The 25462-nt window shown below is 37.2% G+C and overlaps 1 protein-coding gene across 1 annotated transcript in view; it reads left to right on the top strand.

Annotated features, from left to right (window-relative positions):
- LOC140236286 (uncharacterized) overlaps positions 1-25142 on the top strand; it is a 30050-nt gene extending 4908 nt beyond the window's left edge. The window contains exons 2-10 of the mRNA XM_072316241.1: positions 5484-5719; positions 15046-15232; positions 17941-18177; positions 19122-19435; positions 20153-20291; positions 21228-21550; positions 22682-22823; positions 23934-24073; positions 25026-25142. Coding sequence (XP_072172342.1) covers positions 5484-5719; positions 15046-15232; positions 17941-18177; positions 19122-19435; positions 20153-20291; positions 21228-21550; positions 22682-22823; positions 23934-24073; positions 25026-25115 — 1808 coding nt within the window. The 3' untranslated portion in view covers positions 25116-25142. The remainder of the gene's footprint in view (positions 1-5483; positions 5720-15045; positions 15233-17940; positions 18178-19121; positions 19436-20152; positions 20292-21227; positions 21551-22681; positions 22824-23933; positions 24074-25025) is intronic.
- Positions 25143-25462: the final 320 nt, after the last annotated feature.

Genomic DNA, 25462 nt, shown 5'->3' with positions numbered 1-25462 from the left:
GCTGGTCACGTCAGCTTGGTTTATGATCTCGCAATATTTGCTAAAGCAAAATGTGCGACAATGAATCATAACTGAATAGTTCAAACAACTTTAAAATGGAGTCATATAAACCTTCGAACGTCCTATCTACTCTTTTCAACATGTGATCGACCTTTTCTAAAAGGGCCTTATCAGTTTTGGCGAAGGAAACGTACTCAGAAAATTAAGTCAAGATACATGTTTACATGTTAAATTTGTTGTTAAAAACGTCCAATGTTACACTTAAAATGACTAATTGTGATTTCGGAAATGGTTAATCCAACATTTTGACTGTTGAATTTAATATTGACCGAAAGGTTGGGTGAGTGACTGCATTTCAAATGTTGATTTACCATTTCAGAGAATGTGTATTCCATGTGGCCTTTGATCAGCATCAGTCAACCTTTAAAGGGATTGTATAGTGTTGGTGGCGATGAGAATTGGGCTTTTAACTTGTTATGAGATACCAAGAATCACTTGTCAAATAGTACAGAGCATGCCATTTTAAAAGGATCTCCAAGTTTTTATTAGATGAAAATCGGTTTTTGGAATTGCTGAGACATCCAAGAACAAGGTAAAACAAATCGATCCTAATGAAAGGTGGGTCCGCATTTTATTAGGAATGCTCTCTCTCTTTTTTTTTATATCTCAGCCATTTCAATACCGATTTTCATCAAATAATCGTTGAATCCCTCTTGGAATTACACGCTCTTTCACAGTCATTTCGTAAGAGGTTTCTCATTATCTCACCAAAAAATATTAGAAACCTGAAGTTTGGTCTCAACCAAAAATATACACTCCCTTTAATACGTTATTGAAACAACCATCAACCAACAAGCTGGTCATTCTGTCAATAAGAAGTGTTCAACATTAATAGTACAGTGTACGTAAGGTTCATCAACAGAGGTCCTTGAGTTGTCATTGAGGTATTAAGATTGCGTTGATGTTTTGAAGAAAGACATTGCATTGCATATTATATCATGCGTACATAGAGATCAAAGTTTCCTAGTATCAGCCATGTGATGAGAGATAGAAGAATAATTGACTAGTAAGCATTACACCATGATTATTTGACCGCAATTTCCTCCTAGATTTGTGGAGGTTAAGCACGTCCCTGCGCAATGACACGTTAGCTCGATGGTGTAAATATCCAAGCAGTCTAGGCATATTATAAAATCATTGATATACATACAAGATTTATATATGTTTACATATATGTATTTTTATCTATCTATCTTTATATATATATATATATATATATATATGATGTATATATATATATATATATATATATATATATATATATATTTATATATATATTATGTATGTATATCAATGATTATATATATATGTATATATATATATATATATATATACAGTGTATATAAATGTGTGTGTGTATGTGTATACGTGTGTGTGTGTGATTATGTATTACACCATATGAATATAATTATTATCTTGCAATGCTTGAAAAATTGTGCTCAAAATCAACATTCATGTATGGTGGAAGCACCAACACGAGATTATTCTTGTGGCGACCAACAGGTGTGTATAAAGGGACTGCTGTTTGAGACACGTTTTCATCTCTCTTTTTAAACAACTGAACATGAATCAAGTAATTTGAAATTTCATTCTTATTTTAGTTGAACGTTTTTACGCAATAGATGAAGAGGATTTTTTTTTTTCTGTTTATATAGGACTTTCTACCTCCTGTTTGATTGGGGTTTTTTTACGTCCATGTTATTTGAATTAACACAGTAAATTGTCATAAATTGTTGTATACCTTATACGTTATGGTGTAAAGTCCTTGATCATTTTTTTTCAACTTTCAATGTTCAAATAATGTAAGTTCATGTTTTGATCCCTTTTCTAGTAATTCGTAGATGTGTTCATGTGTATGTATGTGCGTGTGTGCGTATGTATTTTTGCTCGACAGTATGTGAACAAGTTTAAAGTGTAGTTTAGGACTGATTGATATTTTGCTCTGTTTTTTTTTTGTTCAGTAACTCCTTCTGTTTAGATTAGGTATATCATTTTAATTTTGCTTTTCTTCCTGAGTCAAAGTTTGCATTTATGGTGGCCTAGGATTTCTATTCAGTCCCTGTCATTATTAAGATTAAATCATTGAAGTGTTGTGAACAGATATGATACGCACATACTGTGGATAATGACAAGCGTGACAAGTAGCAATAAAGTGGGGATCAACAAGCACTGAGCAGTTTTCAAAAGTTCTCAAAAGTGGGGGGGGGGGGCACTTTCGGGTTCAGCGCAAAAACATAACCCTTACCGCGCTCACACATCAAGGTTTCTATCTATTTCTTTCTAGTGCCACTTACGCGCTAAAAAAGTGGGGGGCCAAAGTGGTGACACCTTATGTATTCCTTTGTATGGTGCAAAAAAGGGGGTGCCCGAGCCCCTGCCCACACCCACCCCCCCCCCCCCCCCCCCCCGTTCCGCCGGCCATGCTGGGTTACATCTAGACTTTGAGTATAGCATGACGTGTGTGGGCACGTGCGTGCGTACACGCCCTGCATTCAATCCCCGTTTCCTATTTAAAGCCCCCGTTACACCGGAGCCGAATCAGCTGCGAATCCACCCGAATACACGTATTCGGGTGGATTCGGGAGCATTCTGTTCTCCTTCCCCGAATGGGCGAAAATTCTGAAGGAATTCTGGAACATTCGTGAAGGGATTCGGCCAGTTTTGAAATGTTCAAAACTAGCCGAATACCCTCCAAAATACTCCCGAATGTAAAGTGGCCCCGACAAATTTCATTTGGGCCACATTCGGGATGTATTCGGATGGAATTCGGTTGGATTCGGGGAGGCATTTGGGGCATTTTGGGCAGATTCGGGCCTATATTCTTATCATTAGGGGAGTAACGGCGTGAATCATCAAGCCGAATTGACCCGAATATCACGAATAGAACCGAATCTGCCCAGAATGTCCGAATATCTCCCCGAATCCATCCGAATTGTTATCCGAATACAGAGCAGAATACAGGCGAGTGAGTCGCCAGAATACGGCCGAATAGCAGCCGAATAGGTCGACTGAGCGGCCAAGATGGGTGAATAGCCTCGCGAATATAGCCAGATTGGCGATTCTGCTCTGATTCGGGACCTATTCGGATCCTATTCGTCTCTGATTCTGGGAGCTCCTCGAATCAGACACGAATAGGTTCCGAATCCACCGAATCCATCCGATTCAGGCCATATTCGGGCAGAATCGGTCCAAATTTATTCGGGAGAACTTGGCTTTGGTGTAACCCTGGCTTAAGTGAAGGTATGCCTGTGTTATCAGCTTGAAGTATGGTTCGCCCGGCAGGACGTGCTGCATGCGCCAAATGTGTTTACTGAGTGTATGTGTCTGTGTATTTATCTGTCTCTGTTGGGGGCAAGTGCACGCGTGTTTTGCACGTGTGAAAGGCCTACTTGACTATGTGTTGTGCAAACTTTTCGGTGATGAATTTCAGTTGTTTGACTTGTAATCACACGTACGTCCTTGCGTCATACCTGTTGTAGATAAGATTCATTCATATCTAATAGTTTTTTTCTATTATTTCAGTCCAGCTCAATGACATTTATTTCCATCAAATATATCAAAAATGTATAAAGACACAGAACATGCGATCAAATTGAAAATGCTGATGGTGCATATCTCGAGAAGTAGAATATCTAGAATTCATCATATCTTGTATAATGCTGAAGATTTTATACTTAAGGAATTGTAAACACTTTTTACAGATCAAGTTTTAAGCCAATGTGAAATAGGGAACAATGTAACACTAATCCAAGCCTACTTCTATTCAATATTAGATATTTTATTTGTTCATAACCTTTGATGAATATGATTGTATATAAATTCAGTTATTTTGCTATGCAAGTTATCCAATCACAAAAGTGTTGGTTATGTAATCATCGAAGGTGTCTGTCACATTTTGCAATTGAAATATAATCCTGTAATTTTTATGATATATATATATATATATATATATATATATATAACATCACATCGCATCCTGGTCGCTGATGAAGAATGCGATGACTAACCTTTTTGGTGTCTTGTTTCAAAAACATGCGCTTTCCTCGCCAGGATAAAGCGTTTTAATGCCATTTTAGGTTTTAATCTCATATATATAACATGGGCCGTGACGCGAGAAAAAGGCCCTTAGCGCCGCTGCGCGCAAACGCTAGAAAACGGCGCGGAATTTTGACAAAGCAATACGCGCAAAAAAAAAAATCACCTGCTAACTGCGCGCACATCCATAGACGCATCAAAAAAGTGACAGGATTTTGGACAAAACATGCTTTTTTGAATGTCGTAATGGGGTCATTCAGGATTGGAATTTCAGAAAAAGGTTTGCATATTTAAATATATCAGAGCTCCTTCTACAATGTGGAGGTAAAAACTCATTTTTCGAATGCCCTAAGGGTTCTTTTCTCGCGTCACGGCCCATTTATATTATGTTCATACATGTTGCGAATTCACGTATTGGCTCCAATATAGCGAAGAATCAAGAAATAAACTAGTAATGCATTATTTCGCCAATAAGAATGAGTTTATTGAACAACTCAAATTTTTGGTGGCCTCCACCTTCTTCAGGAGTCTCGACGGGGAATGTCAATACCAAAACATAAACTTATGTTTTGGTATATATAACGTTAATATGAAATATATTTTTCAATTCAATTCAATTCCATTCAATTTTATTGTCCGTTTCTCGAAATTTGTATTGCTTGCATGCATATCCGGTTATATCGATACATTTTACATATACAAAGCACACGTATACATTGTAACATATAGATACACAGACATGATAGACATACAAAAGACATATTTATATGAAATATAACGCCTATTAAACAGGATGGCACTTTGTCCCTTTAATATATATATATATATATATTCACACATCATATATCATAATAAAAACAGTAAAAATAGTACAGCATCTCACTACACACACACACACACACACACAAAGCGGACGGGCGATTTCGGGCTGTTCAGTTGCTAATGAGATAACGATAAGTCACATTGTCACTTCTCCGGGACTCTATATTTGTGGTGATCCTAAAGAATAGGCCCCGTTTTATTAGCAATACATATAAATTCTTCGATTTTATATTTAGTACAAATATTGAGAGAGAAAAAAAAAACCCTTTACCTCTCATTGGTATTTATGTTTGGGCGATAACGCCTATTAAGCAGTATGGCACTTTGTCCCTTTAAACATTCCACCAATACGCTATAATATCACAGTTCAATATCAATGTGAGGTGATCATCACGTGTGCTTGAACATCGGAGTCCGGAGGACTTTATGAAATTTTATGAATGTTTGTCTAAGCCCGAAAACTACATTTTACAACACTTTTCTTCTATGTTTTTCTTCACCTAATCTGCTCTAATCGTAAATGTATGAATTCAAATATGTAAACTTGACTATTGCGATCACTCTAGGTCACTGGCTGATAAATGACCTGGACCACCCCTGCGTGCGAGACTGTGATACCAGCCCTGGACCAATGACCTGCCAGTACGACTGGACCATCGAGAGTTACTTCTCCGTCTCTCGCGCCTGCTACCAGTGCCCGTTTAAAACGTACGACTGTCACCGAACGGACTGCGTGCCACTGGCGGGCTACGCCCGACCAGTACTATCTGTCAATCGGAAAGTGCCGGGGCCTACAATTCAGGTACATAAATCATTGGTGTGGAACATTAACCCAACGCAGTTCATGACACTATTAATACGATGAAAACAGAGAAAAGATCTCGATATCATGACACGATGACCATGTCCACAAGAAGATCTTCGCATAACGCCTGAAGCGCCATTTTTACACATTTTAAAATGAGTTCATCATCAAAAAGAGCAAAATAAAGGCTTTCCAATGATACCTCACTTGTAAGGAATACTCTCAAAATTGCGATTAAAAGTATTACTTATTTGCTTATTATTTTCTCCTTTTTTTCAGCAGCTTTAAAGGCAAATATATCAAAATATTAACAGAGCTTGAGTTGACACGTTATGTGATTTATGTCGTCATATTATGGAAAGGAGGTGGAATCAGACTGGGGAGTGGGGGGGGGGGAGGAGGTTGTTGGAGAGGGGGTCGAATTGCTCAAAATGTTCATCTCGCAGAATTGCCACTTTTCCGAGTAAAGTATGAGCTCTTTTTTAACGTTTGTACTTACACATTGCGTTTTGTATATCTTCCCTGAGAGCTAATAATGTTCTGTTACATCACGAGTCCGCCGCAAGGAAAAAAAAATCACGATACCGACACTATCACGGGTCTTAATGTATGTCTCGTGGGCCATTTTTGCCTAGTATGGGGCTCATTGGTCTTATTTGCGTATTGTCGAGCTCATGGACTGTATTATGACTCACAGGTTGCGTGACTCATGATGGACCTTTTTTTTTCGATGTCAAGCTCGTGGGCCATTTGACTTGTGGATGTCGGGCTCGTAGGTTTACCCTACCTGAAATGGCCACAGGTCACCACAGGTTACTAGTGCTTGAATTTTTGTGAAACAAAAAAAGGAGTTTGTTACCTACGAAAATAATCTGAACTTTCTCTCGAATGCAATGATAATTGATGTAAAAATATTGATATATCCCCTCCCTAACTTATTTCAAAAGCACTCGCTATTAAAACACACAGTCCCCATCCCGCTTTTGCATGATTGGTCTCACTCGTCTCAGGAATCCTTGAAGAAACACACATTTTGTGAGTCCTTGGCTTCATCTATTCTAAAGTCCAGTCACAATGTAATTCATATGTACCAATACATTCATTCATATTGTGAGCTATTATTTATTCTTTCTCTAGTTCTTTTATAGTGTTGAATCTCTCCTCCACACTCTTATCTATCAAATTCATAAGTATTTGTTCCTTCTCTTTTAACAAATGATTCGTAATTTAAGCTGTCGCAATATTAATGATGTTTTTTGTTGTTGTGGGTGTGGTTGTTTTCTGGCTAACCAATAATCTGTATAGGCCCTATACATTGTATTTTGCAAACTCTTTTTGCGAGCTCTGATTTTTCGCTGATCCCATCATTTCTGTCCACTGTGTGATGTGATCGTATGGTGTCATGTGATCGTATGGTCTTCGGTTTGATGAGGTGTTTTCCTTAGTTACTGATAGTTATTTTCTTTTTGTTGCTGGAAATGAAAGTAGATTAGCATATCGAATATAAAATGCCCCCAAAATAAGTAGTGTCACCAAGCGAGAGGAAGCCTATAGAGTGCGTCTCAGAAACGCTGATGCATCCGTTTTGTTCGTGGCATGATATTATTTACAATCACTGTATATGATACTATTTGCAATGACTATATTATTTAGAGAGATTTTGACACAAAGCTACCCCTCACCCCCACCCCATCCCTCCCCTCTCCTCTGTTTGGATGTTTTTGTTCGTCGAAATGACTTTCGACACATTCCCATCCCCCTTGCCATGAAATACCACAAAGAGCTGTATAAAAACGTAACACAGAAAAACATTTTACACATTTACCTAAGTACATACATATGATTTTACAGACGATGCTGTTTCAATATAACTCTTCAATAATAATAATTATGTTTCATCGTCCATGTAAAACACGCATTTTTTTTTTCATCATGCTTCATAGTGGTCTGCTTTAAAACGTCTTTTAACTATACAACACTTAAAAGAAGATTTCACACTCGATATACCATCATTATATTTTGTCTTAGTATTTTGACTTACTGCACTTGCTTGTTATTTATCTCCTTTAATCGCACAAATTCATACTCTGTGCTTTATTTATTCATTTATTAGGGCCTATGTGTTCTCTATACAGGGTAGTTTCTCCAGTAGACCCTACATAAGAACTGTTTTACAAGATAGAGTTCATTTCTAGCTGGCAATGATTTGTGTTTTGAGAAATGAATATAAACTACTGCCGCCTAGATCATTGTATAGACCGGTGTAGCAAACATTACACCATAGTGACAAATGATAGCCAGTACAAGTAGTGGACGCAGGCTTAAAAAAAAAACATGTCACATCCTTTATGGAAACACACGTGCATTCACGCGTTATTTGATCTGCCCAAATAGACTACAAAAACGAAGAGAGGTCAACATGAATGGTCTCTTATTTAACACAGACAAGAATACGTTTAGCTTCAAGGCATCATGACTGCATGAGGTGTAGTAAAGGCCTTCGCCCATTCCCCCTTCCCGTTTTACCCTCATTTATTGACCGTTGATGACCTAAAAAAAGAAAAATAGTCAGATTAAAATTATTTCAATTTTCAAGATAACGAACATTATATTATATGCTGGTATTAACGAACCTTGGGGAAAATGAGCCTTATTCCGTTTTCGAATTAACGAACCTTCTGAATAACGAATCTTTGGAACAACGAACCTCATTTCATTAACGAATCCTTTTTCGTTTTCGGATCAACGTACATTCGAAATAACGAACCTTCCATGTCATTTTCGTATTAAAAAACCGTATAAGAATCACAAATATTCGGGATAATGACCCTAATTACATTTCTGGATCAAGGAACATTCGGAATAACGGACATCGCGCCAATATTCCAGCAACAATACACTACCTGTAACATATGGAGTTCCCCAGGGTTCGATCTTAGGGCCATTATTGTTTTTAATTTACATTAATGATATTTCAAACGCATCATCTATGTTACAGTATATATTATTTGCCGATGATACAAATGTGTTTTACTCACATGCTGACCTAAACCACCTAGTTGCTATTTTGAACAATGAATTACCGAAATTATCTACATGGTTTAAAAGTAATATACTGGCACTTAATTTAAGCAAAACTAATTTCATTCATTTTAAATGTAAAAAAGCTGATTTACCAGAATATGAATTGTATATTGATGGTATATCTCTTGAAAGGAAAATATTTAATAAATTTCTTGGTGTGTATATAAATGAAAACCTAAAATGGGATGATCATGTAAAACACATCATCTTGCCTATATCCCGAAACGTTGGCCTGTTAACTAAGCTTCAGTATTTTTTACCAACTCGTGTATTGTTTACCCTGTATAATGCCTTAATCCTACCATATATATCGTATTGCAACATTATCTGGGCAACCCACTGTAACACAGACCGTATACTTCTCCTACAGAAAAAAGCAATACGAGTGTGCAATCGAGCACGCTCTCGAGATCACACCGACCCATTGTTTTCCAGCTTAAATCCCTTAAGATAAATGATATAAATTTTCTCCAAAAAGCTGTATTTATGTTTTGTCTCAAGTCAAACCTCTTGCCTCCAATATTTAACATAATATTTCGGTCAAATTCAGAGATTCACTCTTATCCAACCAGACAATCCACAAATTTACACTTATTTAACCCCCAAACCGCACTCGCGCATCATTCTATCAGACACTCCGGCCCTGACACTTGGAATTCCCTTCCCATCGAAATTAAAAACATGACCACTATGTATTCATTTAAGAAGGCTGTAAAACTTCACCTCCTTAAGCAGTATTTCCCAGGATAACATTCTGATTCCTTTATTGTATTATAATCAAATGTATATGAATATGTACGTAATACATAATGCATGGATGTGTGCATACACATATCGATTTATTTATCTATCCATATTATGAATATGAGTATGTATAATATGTATGTATGTATAGGATAGGTACATCATGTATATTATATGAGCATGTATGTGTACGATGTGCCTTACCATTACTGCATACATAAAACAAACACAATATATTCTGTTCAATGTCAGATAACACTATGTATAAGATATTTTGTATTCACACATTATTATTTCCATAGTGCATATTTGGTCATTACTCCGGCAAAGGCAACTGAACGTGTTAACTTTAATATCATTATCATACTGTATTTATCATCATTACTATCATTGTAAAGTAGTTGGAGTGGTACCCATACACTCTGTAACTTTCCCTTTTTCCCCTATACCCTTCCCTATTTCTCTCTTTCTCTATTCCCTATTCTATTCAGAGTAGGTAAGCATATAGTCTCCATACCGTCAAGCCTCGGCTTATTTTGGAGACCCTTCTGTTTAAGTTCCATAAGCTAGTATATTTGTATTTGTCTTGTATAATAATTACTAAAAACTATGTGCTGATATACTGTTTGTCATAAATGACATGTACATGATCCTATCTGATGTAACGGAATTAAGCAGAAATAAATCAAATCAAATCAAATCAAATCAAACTGATTAAGATATTTTGTTCTCTTGAGCATTATTGTTTGAACATTGATTACCGGCACTGGGCATTCCATTCGATAAAGTGTTGATGTCAATTGCTCTCCTTTTGACTCTCAGGCAGGAGTAGCTGGAGAGAGTTCGTGTTCAGACTTTAGATATTATAGGAAAACAAAATTTACTGGTAACAGTTTCAATTCAATTCAATTCAATTCAATTCAATTCAATTCAATTCAATTTAATTCAATTCAATTCATTTCAATTCAATTCAATTCACTTCAGTTAAATTCATTTTTTTAATTCAATCTGGTTTATTGAGAATACTGCCATGGCAGCCAAGTGGCTGAATTGCGGAGCAACATACAGCTGTATACAATAGAATATAAATATCATATTTGCATTAAAAAAATACATAATAATCATATACACACATACATATATTCATAATTACTTGGTAAAACTTTAAACGAATAATAGGTTTACTTCACGGTATAAAGAATACATACTAAAATGACAACAATCAACATAACTAAAAATATCAATTACTAATTTATCATTCACCAATATCGGGCGCATGGTTTGCTATTATATAAATGGCGTATAGATGTAATCTAGAACCAAGTGGTATAATTAACGTGCCTCGTTAATATACTACATACCGTGTGCTAATGTTTAAATGATAAACCATAGGCTAAGGCAATGTAAAGGAAAGTAAAGGACATCGACTCTTTTCTGTCTGGTGGATTGCAGGTCAGGACATCGTCCGTGCTACCTGTACAGTATGTCCCCCAAAAATTACAATCCACTTTTCGCACTGATAACACCCAATATGACTAAACCGTCTAAGATGCTACTCCAGAGTCTTAGAATATAACATCTTAGCTCTATTTTGCAGAAAACCTTATTCAATTTGGTTAATCGGTCACAGAGAAATGTGGATTGTTGTAAAGCATGTCATGAGTCTGATTCTTCCAAGTTTAGCACTTGGATGCTCTTGGAAATGCAAATTAATGTGTGAACACAATGGACAGAACTTGGAGGGAAGAAATTCCTGACATGCTCTACAAAATTCCTCATTTCTCTTTGACCACTGAAGCAAATCGAATGGGGTTTTCTATAAGATGTGGGCAATGAGTGATAGTTTCATACCCTGAAATTGCATTTGGATTGATTCACTATTTAAACTACCGTTGCGGAAGGCTATGGTGAACAGCTAGTTTTGGAGTTAGGTCGATTGGGTATAATATTCTGTTGCTGCAAAGTAACTTACTTTGTTAACCTTCCATGAAGGAAATGCTTTTATTTGTCCTGTGAAGTTAAAGTTGCATTGGTACCGTCAGTCGTGGCTGATCCAATATTGTACGTGATCAATATAGACAAAGGCATAATATGACCATTGACTTTTTTAGTAGAGGAAATTCTGTTGTTTGTTTTTAGGGAGGTTGTTTTGGTTGTCTGTTTTGTTTGTATGTTTTTTGTGTGTGTGTGTGTTTGTTTGTTTGTTTGTTTGTTTGTTTGTTTGTTTGTTTGTTTGTTTGTTTGTTTTGGTGTCGCAAGAAGGTTAAGAAGTCTATTCAAATGTTAGACACTGCCTGGTAACATAACATTATCCTCAACAGAATGAAATACCTGTGAAAAGGCGTATCTATCCCATTAACACTTATCCTAAACGCAAAGTGGATCAGACTAAGTTAACATAGATCAATAAAAGCAACCAGGATGCAGGTGAAGGGACTAAAATTTAACCCAGTGCCCCTAGGAAAAGTACCTATAGAATTTAGACATTTCACAAAACGCCAATATATTCAAGTTTTATTACCTCAGTGAGAGAAGTCGGTCCCGATGACGAGAAAGCTTGCTGAAGCAAATCCGACATAGTCAAAAAAAATATTAATGATGAGAAATTTCATATCAACTTTTGAAATAATGTTCAGGTGATTAGAATTGCTTGTTGCTGTAGTGTGGTACTGCGTCAGGAAGAAAAAAAACGCCTAAATATGAATGAATTATAGCAACCGGTACCGCTGTGGTAAAGTACTACGAAATAACACAAGAAGTGTTGAGAAATGCATTATTATATGACCTAGATATGAACTCAGTGAAGCCAAGGAGGTGATCGAGTGTCTCACACCTCCCTGGTGAAATCAAAGTCCTCCATTATTGGCGTGTATGTAATCACATTCTTCAATGTATGCTGACTACGTGACATTTGTCCCTTAGTAGAATTTAATCTCCAGCCGATTGGAAAACATGATAAGCATCCAAAGGAACCGAAATATGAATGGAACAATAGCTTTCCTTATGTAAGTCTGCTCCTTTGCATGTTTCAGATATATGGCGTTATAAAAATATGCTGTGAATCGTTATTATCAATATGTTACACATAATGTTGCACCTGAAGCTGTTTGGAAGATGTGGTGCAATGCCAATAAAAAATAATATCTTTCCACACCTACGTGCAAAGAGGAGGCGACCTTTTATTCTTTTCTCTTCTTTTTTTTTCCAAGGCGCCTGTCTAGGGTATACATAAGATGGCAACAATGTGCCTAGCAATTTCCCTACTACCCTTCTGGTCTCGAACAAAGCATTTTGGAAAGTAAAGTCCGTTATTCCAAAGGTTCGTTGATCCTAAACTAGTAAGGTTTGTTTATGCCAGAGGTTTCTTTATCCATAAATAAATAAATAAATAAAAAAGATTCGTTGTACCGAAAGTTTGTTAATCCGAAAATGATCCCACTCAGATTAACGAACCTTCGGAATGACGGACATGTTATGTTAAACCATATCTCACAGAGGCCAGGCTCAGTGGCGTATCTAGGGGGGGGGGGCAAGGGGGGCACGTGCCCCGGGCGCCACTCCTTGAGGGCGCAAAAAAAAAAAAAGGAAGAAGAAGAAGAAGAAGAAAAAAGAAAAAAAAACGAAGAAGAAGAATAAGAATAATAATAAAAAAAAAATCGCCCGGAAGGGGGGAGGGAGAATGGTGGGGGGGGGGGGCAGAAAACCAAATCAAACAAGATAAAAAACAAAAACATGATGACGCGGACAAAATGACAATGTTTATTGTGTTCACACAAAAATTCCATGTTCTGTGAGCTGAAATACAAAAATTTTCGGCTCGCTCGCTGCTCTCGCTCGCCAAAATTTATGTAAAAAAGAAGGTAAGAACAAAACGCGATGATGACAAAGTGTCTATTGTTTTCACACATGTCATTTTATATTTAGCAGGCAAAATGTTTCACAGAGCAGCGGCTGCAATTTCTTTCGTTCTGAAGCGATCGCCAATTGGATCAAAAGAAGGCGCCAACGGTTTCGAACATACGGGAGGGGGGGGGGGTGCGCAAAAAACCCGAATCAAACAAGATAATAACAAAACGTAATGATGACGCGGAAATATACAAATTTCGGCTCACTCGCTCGTACTAATTTAGAGTATTTTTTCAAGTCCTCAGTTTTTTGGTATAAATCGTTATCTATAAGGCCGTCACTATATCTTGATTAGAATTGTAAGATTTAATAAGCAAAAAATGACAAGAGTTTCATGATTTGTAGGCTCAATTACAACATTTTTCGGCTCGCTCGCTGCGCTCGCTCGCAAAAATTTATAAAAAAAGAGAAGAAGATAAGAACAAAACGTGACGATGACGCGGACAGAATGATAATGTCTATTGTGTTCACTCGTGTCATTTTATATTTAGCAGGAAAAATGTTACACGGTGGAGCGACTGCAATTTCATTCCTTCTGAAGCGATCGCCGATTGGATCAAAAGAGGACGCCAACGGTTTCGAACATACGGGGGAGGGGGCGAAAAAACAAAATAAAAAAAGATAAAAAAACGTAATGATGACGCAGAAATATACAAATTTCGGCTCACTCGCTCGTACTAATTTAGAGTATCTTTTCAAGTCCTCAGTTTGTTGGTATAAATCGTTATCTATAACGTCGTCACTATAATTGTGAGATTTGATAAGCAAAAAATGACAAGAATTCCACGTTTTGTAAGCTGAAATACAAAAATTTTCGGCTCGCTCGCTGCGCTCGCTCGCCAAAATTTATATAAAAAAAGATAAGAACAATACGTGAAGATGACGAGGACATATACAAATTTCGGCTCACTCTAATTTAGAGTATTTTTTTAAAGTCCTCAGTTTTTTGGTATAAATCGTTATCTATAAGGCCGTCACTATATCTTGATTAGAATTGTAAGATTTGGTAAGCAAAAAATGACAAGAATTCCATGTTTTGTAAGCTGAAATACAAAAATTTTCGGCTCGCTCGCTGCGCTCGCTCGCCAAAATCTATCAAAATTCATTACATTTAAATCAACCTCAAAAGATCCCTTTTAATCGCTTGAAAAAGCATCATGTGGACTTTGTTTAAAGTCCCTACCGGGATGGGGTTGGGGTTGAACACTTTTTCATAAAATAGGGGCGCAATTTTCGTGCTTGCCCCGGGCGCCTTTTTCCCTAGATACGCCACTGGCCAGGCTATGTGTGTGTGTGTGTGTGTGTGTGTGTGTGTGTGTGTGTGTGTGTGTGTGTGCGTATGTGATTGTGTGTGTGTGTGCGTATGTGATTGTGTGGGTGTGTGTGTGTGTGTGTATGTGTGTGTGCGTGTGCACAGTGTGGAGACCACCTCCACGGTTTATTGCAACTGTTTCAAATTGAATTCATGCAGATAACTCAACGAGTAATATGCCCAATATTGAGTTTCATTGATATCCTTATAATTATGATCAGTACCCGATTATCATTAAAATCACGGTATCGCTCTTTTTATCACGTAATACTTCAAGGTTTGCGAAAATGACATCATCGAAGTGCGCGTGCGCAATGTCATGCAGAACGAGGAGGGAACGTCTATACACTGGCACGGGTTTCACCAGCGAGACACGCCTTACATGGACGGGGTGGCAAAGGTCACGCAGTGCTCAATTCCGGCTGGGCAAGAGTTCACTTATCGCTATCCCGCCGCCAATGCAGGTTAGACCTACTATCATATAATCTAACTAATCATGGTTTTTCATTTCCAAACTAAACTCTCTGGATTTTGTAATTGATATGTATAGCAAAAAAAAAAAGTTTGGGCTTAAAAACTTACTTTTCCATAAAAAGTTCCATTTTTTGTTTGTGACTCGCATGACAGGTTACTATCTCGGTTTTCCAACATCACTTTCCATTCAGATTTCTCTTTATTTCTGTGAGTCCCCAGGTCGAAATTCCAATAGGCTATTGGACCATCAAAACCAACAGACCTGTTGTGTGTGTTTTTTTTTCAATAGGGAAACTGAAATGTTGGTCCAATAGAATACCAACAGAAAATTTCTTGTTGGTCTCATAGAAATCCAACAGAAATCCAACAAACAGCAATAGAAAGTCCTATAGGTCCAATAAAATACCAATAGACAATTATTTCTTGTTTGTCCAACAGAACATTTCCTGTTTGTATAAGTTATATAAACTTGAAAATATATACAACAAAACAATGTGCAATACAATTTCTGATAAAGTTTAAAGGTTAATTTTGGCATAAATACTTAAGATGATAAAGTTCCATTAGTATTCAAATTTTAGATGAATATTCATAACCTCAATAAAAACCAAGAAAAACTAACAGAACCAGTCGAAACCAACAGAGAAAAACAGAAATTGAAACCCGACTGTCTAGAATCTATTGGTTTCAAGGGTTCCGATAGAAACCAATACTAGGACTTACAGAATTTCATGTCTGTTTGTTTCTGTTTGACTTGTTGGATGTAATTTGCTCTAATGGAATTATATTGGCCTCTGTTGGGGTTTTCTGTTGGTCCCAACAATTACCAACAAAAAGCAATAGATTATCAATAGGTACCAATAGAAACCATTAGAAACCAACAGAAATGCTGTCTTAGTTTTCTATTGGTTCTGTTGGATTTTCGACCCGGGTCAGATACGGGATCGAGGCATGCCATATAGCTGGTGCAACACAATCTTGAGACTTGAAGGTATAATCCCGATAGTAGCTTGTCCGTGAAGTTGAACTGTGATGATAGCCGTGACAGTACCCGAGCAGTACCAGCATCTCTTTAATCCCTTAAAGGGAAGATAAACCCAAAGAGCAATGTGGATTGAGTGAAAGCAGCAACATTAGTAGAACACATCAGTGAAAGTTTGAAGAAAATCGGACAATCGATGCAAAAGTTATGAATTTTTAAAGTTTTGGTGTTGGAACCGCTGGATGAGGAGACTACTAGAGGATATGACGTATGAGTGGACAACAATACAAAGAAAATATAAAGGAAATTCAACAAAATCTCACTTTTCTGGAATTATGAAAGAGCAATGGAGCAACCGCTTTCAGAAAGCAGGGGGAATAATTGCTACCCTTAACATATGTCAATATCAAGTTGATGGAATTTGTAATTTTCATGAAAAATTGATTTTTGTAGAATTTTCTTTATATTTTCTTGGTATTGTTGTCCACTCATACGTCATAACCTCTAGTAGTCTCCTCATCCAGCCGTTCCAACACCAAAACTTTAAAAATTCATAACTTTTGCATCGATTGTCCGATTTTCTTCAAACTTTCACTGATGTGTTCTACTAATGTTGCTGCCTTCACTCAATCTACATTGCTCTTGGGGTTTATCTTCCCTTTAAGAGTCATACAGCTGGGATGGTGCTTGAAAAGTACCCATGTAAACGTCCCATAAAGAAGCAGCGCCCCTTTCTTTTATTTTCAACACTACAATTTGACATGTCGTGTGGTTATGATTTAGCAGTTTTTTATTCATTTATGTTACAGATATTATTACCTCTTTTTGTGGGGTCAAGCGCTTCAAGATTTAGTATTTGTTTATTGTTGTTGTTGTATTTTTGCACAATTACTCTTATTTTATGTCGTATTCCTTGCTTATGATTTTGCCTAGGATCTATCAGTTTCTGATTCTTCACTGACCTTGTAAAAACACTGCAAATCAACATACATGTATATACATGCATTACTGCTCAGTATTCTCATTACATCGAAATACTGTATATCCCTGGAATACAGTCATATAGACATTGGAATGAAAGCATTTGCTAAATGACTGGTTCCAAAATGGATACTGTTTTATATGATGCATCGCTCGAAAGTGAATGTGTGACTCTCGTGAGATTGTTATAACCATGATCTACAAAGCAAATATCAATAGTTCTTTGTGACGTAATAGTTCTTTGTGACGTAATAGAGTGCCGCTCCTTCGTTTACAATCATGTATCATTTTTGTTGAATGATTGTTCAGTTTGTGTGTGTGCTTGTCTGTATGTGTGTGTGACATGCGTTACATCAACGATGCCTGTTTTCAAAATGATTATTGCTAAATTGTTTTAAAAATAATTTGCATTGATAAATAATAAAAAAAAAACTCAGTGGAAATATATTATAATGTATGAGTAGATAGTTTGCATCATAAAGCCTGCATTTGTTTACCCGAAAACTTGGTGCTAAGTCAAAGGGCTGCACTTTTTCAGAAAAGTTGGAGTAAATCATATTTGAGCCATTTTAATATCACTTTGATAAAAGCAACATATTGTTGTTGTTTTTTTCCAGTTTGCTGTCGACCCTCACTTGGAGTAACTGAGATAATCTGTATGTATGTGATAGTAAATCATAATGTGCCTTTTACGTTCATTGTTTCCCTGTGGTAACCAATTAATGTCTCCCTTAGGTACCCACTGGTGGCATTCCCACAGCGGTATTCAACGGGCCGACGGTATCTACGGCTCCCTCATCGTTCGACAGACTTCGTCCGCCGAGCCTCATCGAGATCTTTACGACGTCGATGATCCTCATCACGTCCTCGTGATCGCTGAATGGTCAAAGGAGACAGCATTAACGATTGGTACGGCGAAGCTTCATGGAGTGGAAGTGGCCGACGTCGACGGCCTTCTCATCAACGGCCGTGGTCAGTCGATCTTCTAAAACTCGTCTTACATCACATTTCGTCATCTATACGTCATTCTAACATTGTCTTTGATTTAATGTTAGGTAGCATGGAAATATCATAGAGGGGAAGGCTATATAGCCCGGCTCGGGTGTGTGATTTGAGATATCATCGGTTGCCAAAGGGTCAAGCTTATAGCTTATTATTAGCGACCGTTCCGTATGGTAATTATGTCACAGATGTATATGTAATTAAGATTGGGTAGTTGAACTCTTAGAAATTAGTTGAACTTTTAGAAAATAGCTATAATGACTATCATATTTGTATATAATATGTTGATTACATTGATTAAAAAGAAATTGCAAGCGATGCCACACAGAGAATGAATCAAATCAAATCAAAACAAATATAATGATTTGTATACAGCTGTATCATTTATCGCTAATGAAAGTCCACACACAGCGGAAAAATTTATATTGGATTCTGCCGTTACTGATGAGAATACGCCTCGATGTATCACATTCTCTGACCGAAGCTATTTGTGATTTTCGGATGTATCCCTGTGGGCAGCGAATGAATCGGGCCACCCACCAATCCCCCACGCTACCGAATCTTAAAATTCGGAATTCGACCTCTTTAATGCTAGGACTGTGAGATGAGGCGTTGTTTGTTTTCATTTGTTTGTTTGTAGGGTGGCGGGGTGAAAAGAAACGTAATGCAGACGTGTGCGTATCATTTAATATTAATTTTATGAATTTGTCAAGACATCCAAAATGATATCAACATGAGATTTGACTGGTGACGAAACGAGCAAGTCGAGTTTCATTGAAACCAGATTTCGTTAATATTGTTGATGAAGAGCAGGGCAGTTTTCAATAAGGGCGACAAATTGAATATTGTTGGAAAAATACTCAGATATTGTGATATCACGGAGAGAGAAATCACTTATAGGATCATTTCTGCAGGGACGAACCAGGTGTTTCACAGCGACGACCAAGGGAACGTGACGGTAGATCATCACGTAGTGTACGTCAGATCCGGTCTGCGGCATCGCTTCAGGGTCATCGGCGCGATGGGTGACGTTTGCGCCGTGACCATCTCGGTGGACCACCACAAACTGACCATCATTGCCGCTGATGGTGCACCGATCGACCCCGTGGTCGTTGACCGCTTCACCATATTCTCGGGAGAGCGTTACGACTTTGTGCTTCACGCAGACCAAGAGAAGGACAGTTATTGGATTCGCGCAGCGGGTGAAATAACATGCGGCCCATTTCAGGTTCACCCATCGTTTCAGAATACTTTCTACTTTCAGGTTCACCCTGTTCTATATATATAGTAATAATAATGTCACAATAGAGGAATGCATTAAATGCCAATTGCCTTGATTTTATTCAAAATCCGAATATTATATATATATATATATATATTATGCCTATTTCAGCCATAAGGGGAGGGGGGGGGGCAGTATGCATAAAAATAGTCGATTCGTGCACTGACATAGCAATGCACCTGACTCTTTGCATAACACATTGAATCATCTATTCTTCTTAGGAAGCCCCCACCCACCAGTTATGGTCGACATAAGTTACAGTGTTTTAAAACCGAATATATAGGTCTACGCGCGCTATGTTACTAAACAAATTATTCCAGATTTCAATACTAGACTTCGTCGTGACGGGTAGCATTTGTGTTTTCTGATTGAAAACAAAAATTATGAAGGAGTGCTTTGTAGGCATATCCAGCATCAAAGTTTCTTTCTTAAAAAGGCTCCTGACACTGGAGGATTAGGGAAGGAAGGGTCAAGGGTTATACATGATATTATGCTCATCAGTACTTGCTATTGTCTCTCAAATAATGCGGGTTTTTTTTTTTTTTTGTGGTTCCACAAGATGACATGATGTGTTTTTGGAGTAGCATCCATGATATCGGCTGCGGGATGTGATTACAACGATTTGAATGAGTTCTTTTTCTTAATGATTATATATTCCTGAAGGAGTTTGCGATCCTTCGGTATGACATGACTCCGCGTGGTGTTGATCCTGACGAGGACAAATCGATTAGACGAGAAGGCGTGACGTTAAACCCCCTTTCAGGCACTGACGGCATACTTATTTCAGACTTGCGAGATAAAGGTATAGTATGATATAAATTGGCCTTCACCTCAGCCCCTACTGGAAAGAAGATGATATACATGGATTTACATTTTGAAATGTTGCCATTGTCTTATTCGATTTAGTTACAAATACGTTGGAAGACGCCTAATATTACTATACATTGCAGTTGTTAATAGATATTGAAATAGAACATATCTGTTTAACCCTTTGGTATAATTATATCAAGTTGTTTAGGAAAATTCAACTAGACAGTGATCTGTCCTTCGTGTTTAGAATGTAATAATGTAAATACTAAATTTGATAGATCTCTCCTTAATTACCCCAAACAATCATTTTAATGACCTTGAATTGTCTCAAATGGCACGCGTTTTTCGGAAATCAGTGATTCCTGCCATTCAGGTGGTTTTTGACTGCATATAATTATATCTGATTTATATAATGGCCGCCCTCTGATGCTTCCGAAAACAATCGCTTTTGAAAATAGCATCCAGTGCATTGTTTCCATGGTTAATCATTCTTTCCGTTACAAACGATGCTAAAAGATGATGATTAGTCCTGATGATGGGGATTAGGGGACAGCAATGTATCTGTAAAAATTATTAGCAGCGATATCTGTCAGATCAATTTCTGGGTGTTTGTACATGGGTTACGGTTTGTTATTCCGAATATTCATTATTCCGAACATTGCCGAAGGTTTGTTAATGCGAAAATGAAGGCTAGTTATTCTGAAGGGTTGTTAAACCGAAAATGAAATGAGGTTCGTTATTCCGAAGGTACGCATCGTCTTTCCATTTTCGGATTAACGTACCTTCGGAATAACGAACCTTATTTCTTTTTCTGATACTAGTAAACGAAAAAATCTCAGGAATAACGAACATCACCCGTGCAGCTGTTCTGTATCTGTTTGTAAAAGTTTGCCTTCACCCTCCTCCTTGTTGTGTCTTTGACTCTCAGAAGAGACTCAGGATGACCTCAGTCAAGTTGACGTCACTCGCTACCTAGAGATTGATATAGTAGGGCGCAACAAGGCCAAGGCCGTTCACGACCCCATCTTTTACCCGGTCGAGAATGCCGGTAGGGAGGACACGTATACAGCAACCAATCTGAATGTCTTAAACAACATCACCCTGACATTACCCGGTATTCCGCTCCTTACACACGCACAACACCTGGATAACTCGCTCTTCTGCAACCGCGAAACTTTCCTGGATGATGGGCGAGACTGTTCGACACAAGACTGCGAGTGCATACATACCCTCAGTTTTAACCAGAATCAGGTGGGGTTGGTTTCACTCTTTTATTTCTTTGTTTGTCTGTCTGTCTATTTGGTTACTTTGATTGCCGAATTAGAAGTAGACTCGACATAATATAATAATGATAATAATAATAATAATAATAATAATAATAATAATAATAATAATAATAATAATAATAATAATAATAATAAGGTCTTATTTACCCAGGGTAGCCTCTTCAGTGTTGCCACTGTTCTACCAGAGGGCTCTGCTGTTATTATTACCCTAGCATTGCCAGGTACCCATTTATACACCTGGGTCGAGAGGGACATATTTCTAGTAGTGGGTAAAAACATCTTGTCCAAGGACGTAAGCACTGGGCGGGATTCGAACTTGGGTCCTCCGATCGGGAGTCGTTAGTCTTATCCACTATGCCACAGTGGTGAAATATGAATGGTAATAGGAGTTCGATGTTTGATTTACCACGTTTAGAAATGAGGGAATTTGGGGTTTAAAATGTGAAGGGGCATGAGCGTCTGTATTCAGTCATTAACAGACAACAGTCAGTATAGTATGAGATTTGATTTGTCTGGGGCTTTCCTGGACATCCGGGCTTTTCATGTTAAACGAGAACGCATCTGGTAAGGGAGAGAAATAAAGGAGACATAAAGCCGGCGAGAAGTTACATAATAGGATGAAAGATAGAAGTGCATGGAGAGTCGAGAAAAGGACCGAGCAAAAGCTCAAGAGATCTCGTTGAATAATAATAATAATAATAATAATAATAATAATAATAATAATAATAATAATAATAATAATAATACTAATGATAATAGTAATATAATGATAATAATAATAATAATAATAATAATAATAATAATAATAATAATAATAATAATAATAATCATCATCATCATAATAATAATACTAATGATAATAGTAATATAATAATAATAATAATAATAATAATAATAATAATAATAATAATAATACATGAGACTGTGGTGCTTGACGTTTTGGACAAATTTACTGTCCTTCGTCAGAAGTGTCAAACAGTATCGGAACTTTCAAGTAATACATAAAGTCTCTACTTATTTGGCAATGATGTTTGGGGTCTTCGTCGTTGTTTATCCTTGGTTTCTGTTGTTCTTGACTTCCTCTGTTGTAATCAAGGTTGTTGAGTTGGTGTTTATCAACAAGGGAACAGGTGTGGCACATCCGCTTCACCTGCATGGATATTACTTCAGCGTCGTCGGAATGCACTCATTCTCGCTACCATTCACGACGGAAGACTTTAAGGTCCTTGACGAAGAAGGTTCGATTATTAATTTGTTTCTGCTCTGAAATTTACTTATTCCGTGTTTGTGATCGTGTTTTTTTTTGTATGTTAATTGGTGCTTTTCTTCTGTACGAAACATTCTTAAAGGCATAATCTACCATTTGCAGATGAAACAAACGCCCAGCATTAGTGCTTTAAAACAGTTCTAAAATGTGAGTTAAGGATAGAAACAACCACTGTAAAAATTTGAATCAGTAAAAACGATGTTAAGTATTGTTAAATACACAAAATGTGAACAAAAGTTATAATAAAAATTCTTCCAGACTAAACCGTCTACAGTTACGGTTTATTGAGGAAAATACAGATATTTCCTTATATTTTAGACTTTATCGCAAAAATTGTATATGATAGGATGTTTTGTGGTACAACAGACCTACACATATGCATTAAATGTCATATCTTGAACATTTTTGAAATCACTGTTCCCAAAGGTAAACAGGACCTTTAATATTTGTTATCTTTTTAAATATTGATAAACAATTTATACAACCATCACATCATCACAACCTCACTGGATGTCGTTGGGGAACACGATGCGCAGTTGCAGATGCTGAAGCAATGATGTGATAAAGCAACCGGCTTTGCAAACATTGCTTGCCTAAGCGAGATAACCAAGGGAGGGAATTAAGCATTTAGCGTTAATACAACGAAGTGCAAAGATATTATGCACAACGATGAAGGTAAATTCAGTCTATAGCTAGTACTTGAGTTCGGGAACTAATTGAAACACACACACACCACCTGAATCTCTACATGAAAGTTAATGCGAATGGGATTTCAAAATATTTTGAATCGAGTTCTTCAATTCACTTCAAAAGCACATGTGAATATGTTTGGTAATCTTTTAAAATGGCCATGATAATTCGACAATGCAATTCTTGCCTGATTTTAAAATGCTACAAAAATACTCCCGATAAGTTGGCCGGAATGCTGATTTGATTTTCCATCATCGAGACATTTTTACATTAAAGTAGGTTGTTTGGTATTACAATCCACGAGGTATAGGGGGAAACAAGTAACTCTGTCGGCTGACATTAGTAGACGTTCAGTTTAATCGTGTCTGATTCAATCGGTCCATTAATACAGGAAATATAAGTCGCAATCTGCGCAATCCACCGCGGAAGGATACGGTGATGATACCTCCAGGGGGCTATGCAGTGATGAGGTTTCGCGCTAATAATCCAGGATGGTGGCTGATGCATTGTCACTTCGACACACATTTATTGGTGAGAGTAATTAATATTTCCTTTAGCCATTGTTAGCATTTGAACTATACGTTTACAATACTAATAAAATCTGGTTTCAATGAAACTCGATTTGCTTGTCTAGGATAGTCTCATAAAGAAAGGTTATTGTTCGTTATGCCGAACGTTCGTTACACTGAAAATGAAGTGAGGTCCGTAATTCCCAAGATTCGTTCACTCAAAAAAAAAAAAAAAAAAAGAGGAAGATAATAATAAAATGGCAAATCAACATTTTGAATGTTGTCATCCTCCAACCTTTTGTTGAATGTTAAATCTAACCTTCAAAATGTTGAACAACCATTTCAGAAAGAGTTCATCCAACATTTTTACGAAACCTTCGGAATAACGAACCTTAATTTTTTTTCAATTTAATAACGAACGCTCGGAATGACGAACATCATCCAGAGAAAACTGTTGTAGGTTTTTTTTTTTTTTTCTTTTTTAATGTCTTCAGCTTTTGTCTTCATTGATACGGTATGATAAAAGTTGAGTCAATACATATTTCCCGATTCAAATCTAGAATATCAAAATTCTGAAGTGTGCAGGTCATGCAGGTGCAGACCTTTTTGTTTCTCTCTCTCTCTCTTTCTCTCTCATTGAAACTAATAAATGTCTTTCATTTAATAATGATGGCTTCAACAGAAGAGATCTTGCTACTGTGAAACGGTATCACTCGCCACTGTGATTTGGGGGAAAACGCAGAGGAACTTTGTACTTTTAGATTATTAGTAGAATTTAAGACCTAAGCTTGTTATATTATGGGCGACAACTGGATGTGTTGTAAAGAGTTGGACCAGGACATTTCATGTACCCCGCGATAATGGCTGGTCAATAGCATCGCTGTCATATCAACATTTATTGATTTATTCCTGAGAAAGTCGTAATCATACTTATTATCATAACTGTTATGACTCCTATCACTATTTGTTCACAGCTTGGCATGGGACTGGTAGTACACGTTGACGGCCCGCTGTCTTCACCTCCTGATGATTTACCGATCTGCACTCACCGGCCGCCCCTCTGAGAAGGGAGAGGGGAAAGCATAGCAGAGGAATCTTTAAAGGACAAAATCACTAAAATGTATTGGTGAATTGAGTGAATGCAGCAATATAAGTATATCACATCAGTGAAAGTTTGAGGAAAATTGGACAATCCGTTCAAAAGTTATGAATTTTTGCACTTCAGTGCTGCCAATGCTGGGTGAGAAGACAGCAGTTTGTGACTTCACTTCAAGAAAAACGAAAAGAAGATATAAACAGAATTCAACATATTTTCTTATTATATATTAAAATAAAAGAGCAATAGACTTATCTCTTTCAGAAAGCAATGTTACCCGTAACATGTGTCAGTACCGAGGGAATGTGTACTTTT

The sequence above is a fragment of the Diadema setosum genome, chromosome 12, assembly GCF_964275005.1.
Source record: "Diadema setosum chromosome 12, eeDiaSeto1, whole genome shotgun sequence".
Lineage (NCBI taxonomy): Eukaryota > Metazoa > Echinodermata > Echinoidea > Diadematoida > Diadematidae > Diadema > Diadema setosum.
Note: the sequence above shows the minus strand (reverse complement) of the source record. Positions and strands in the feature narration are given on the sequence as shown.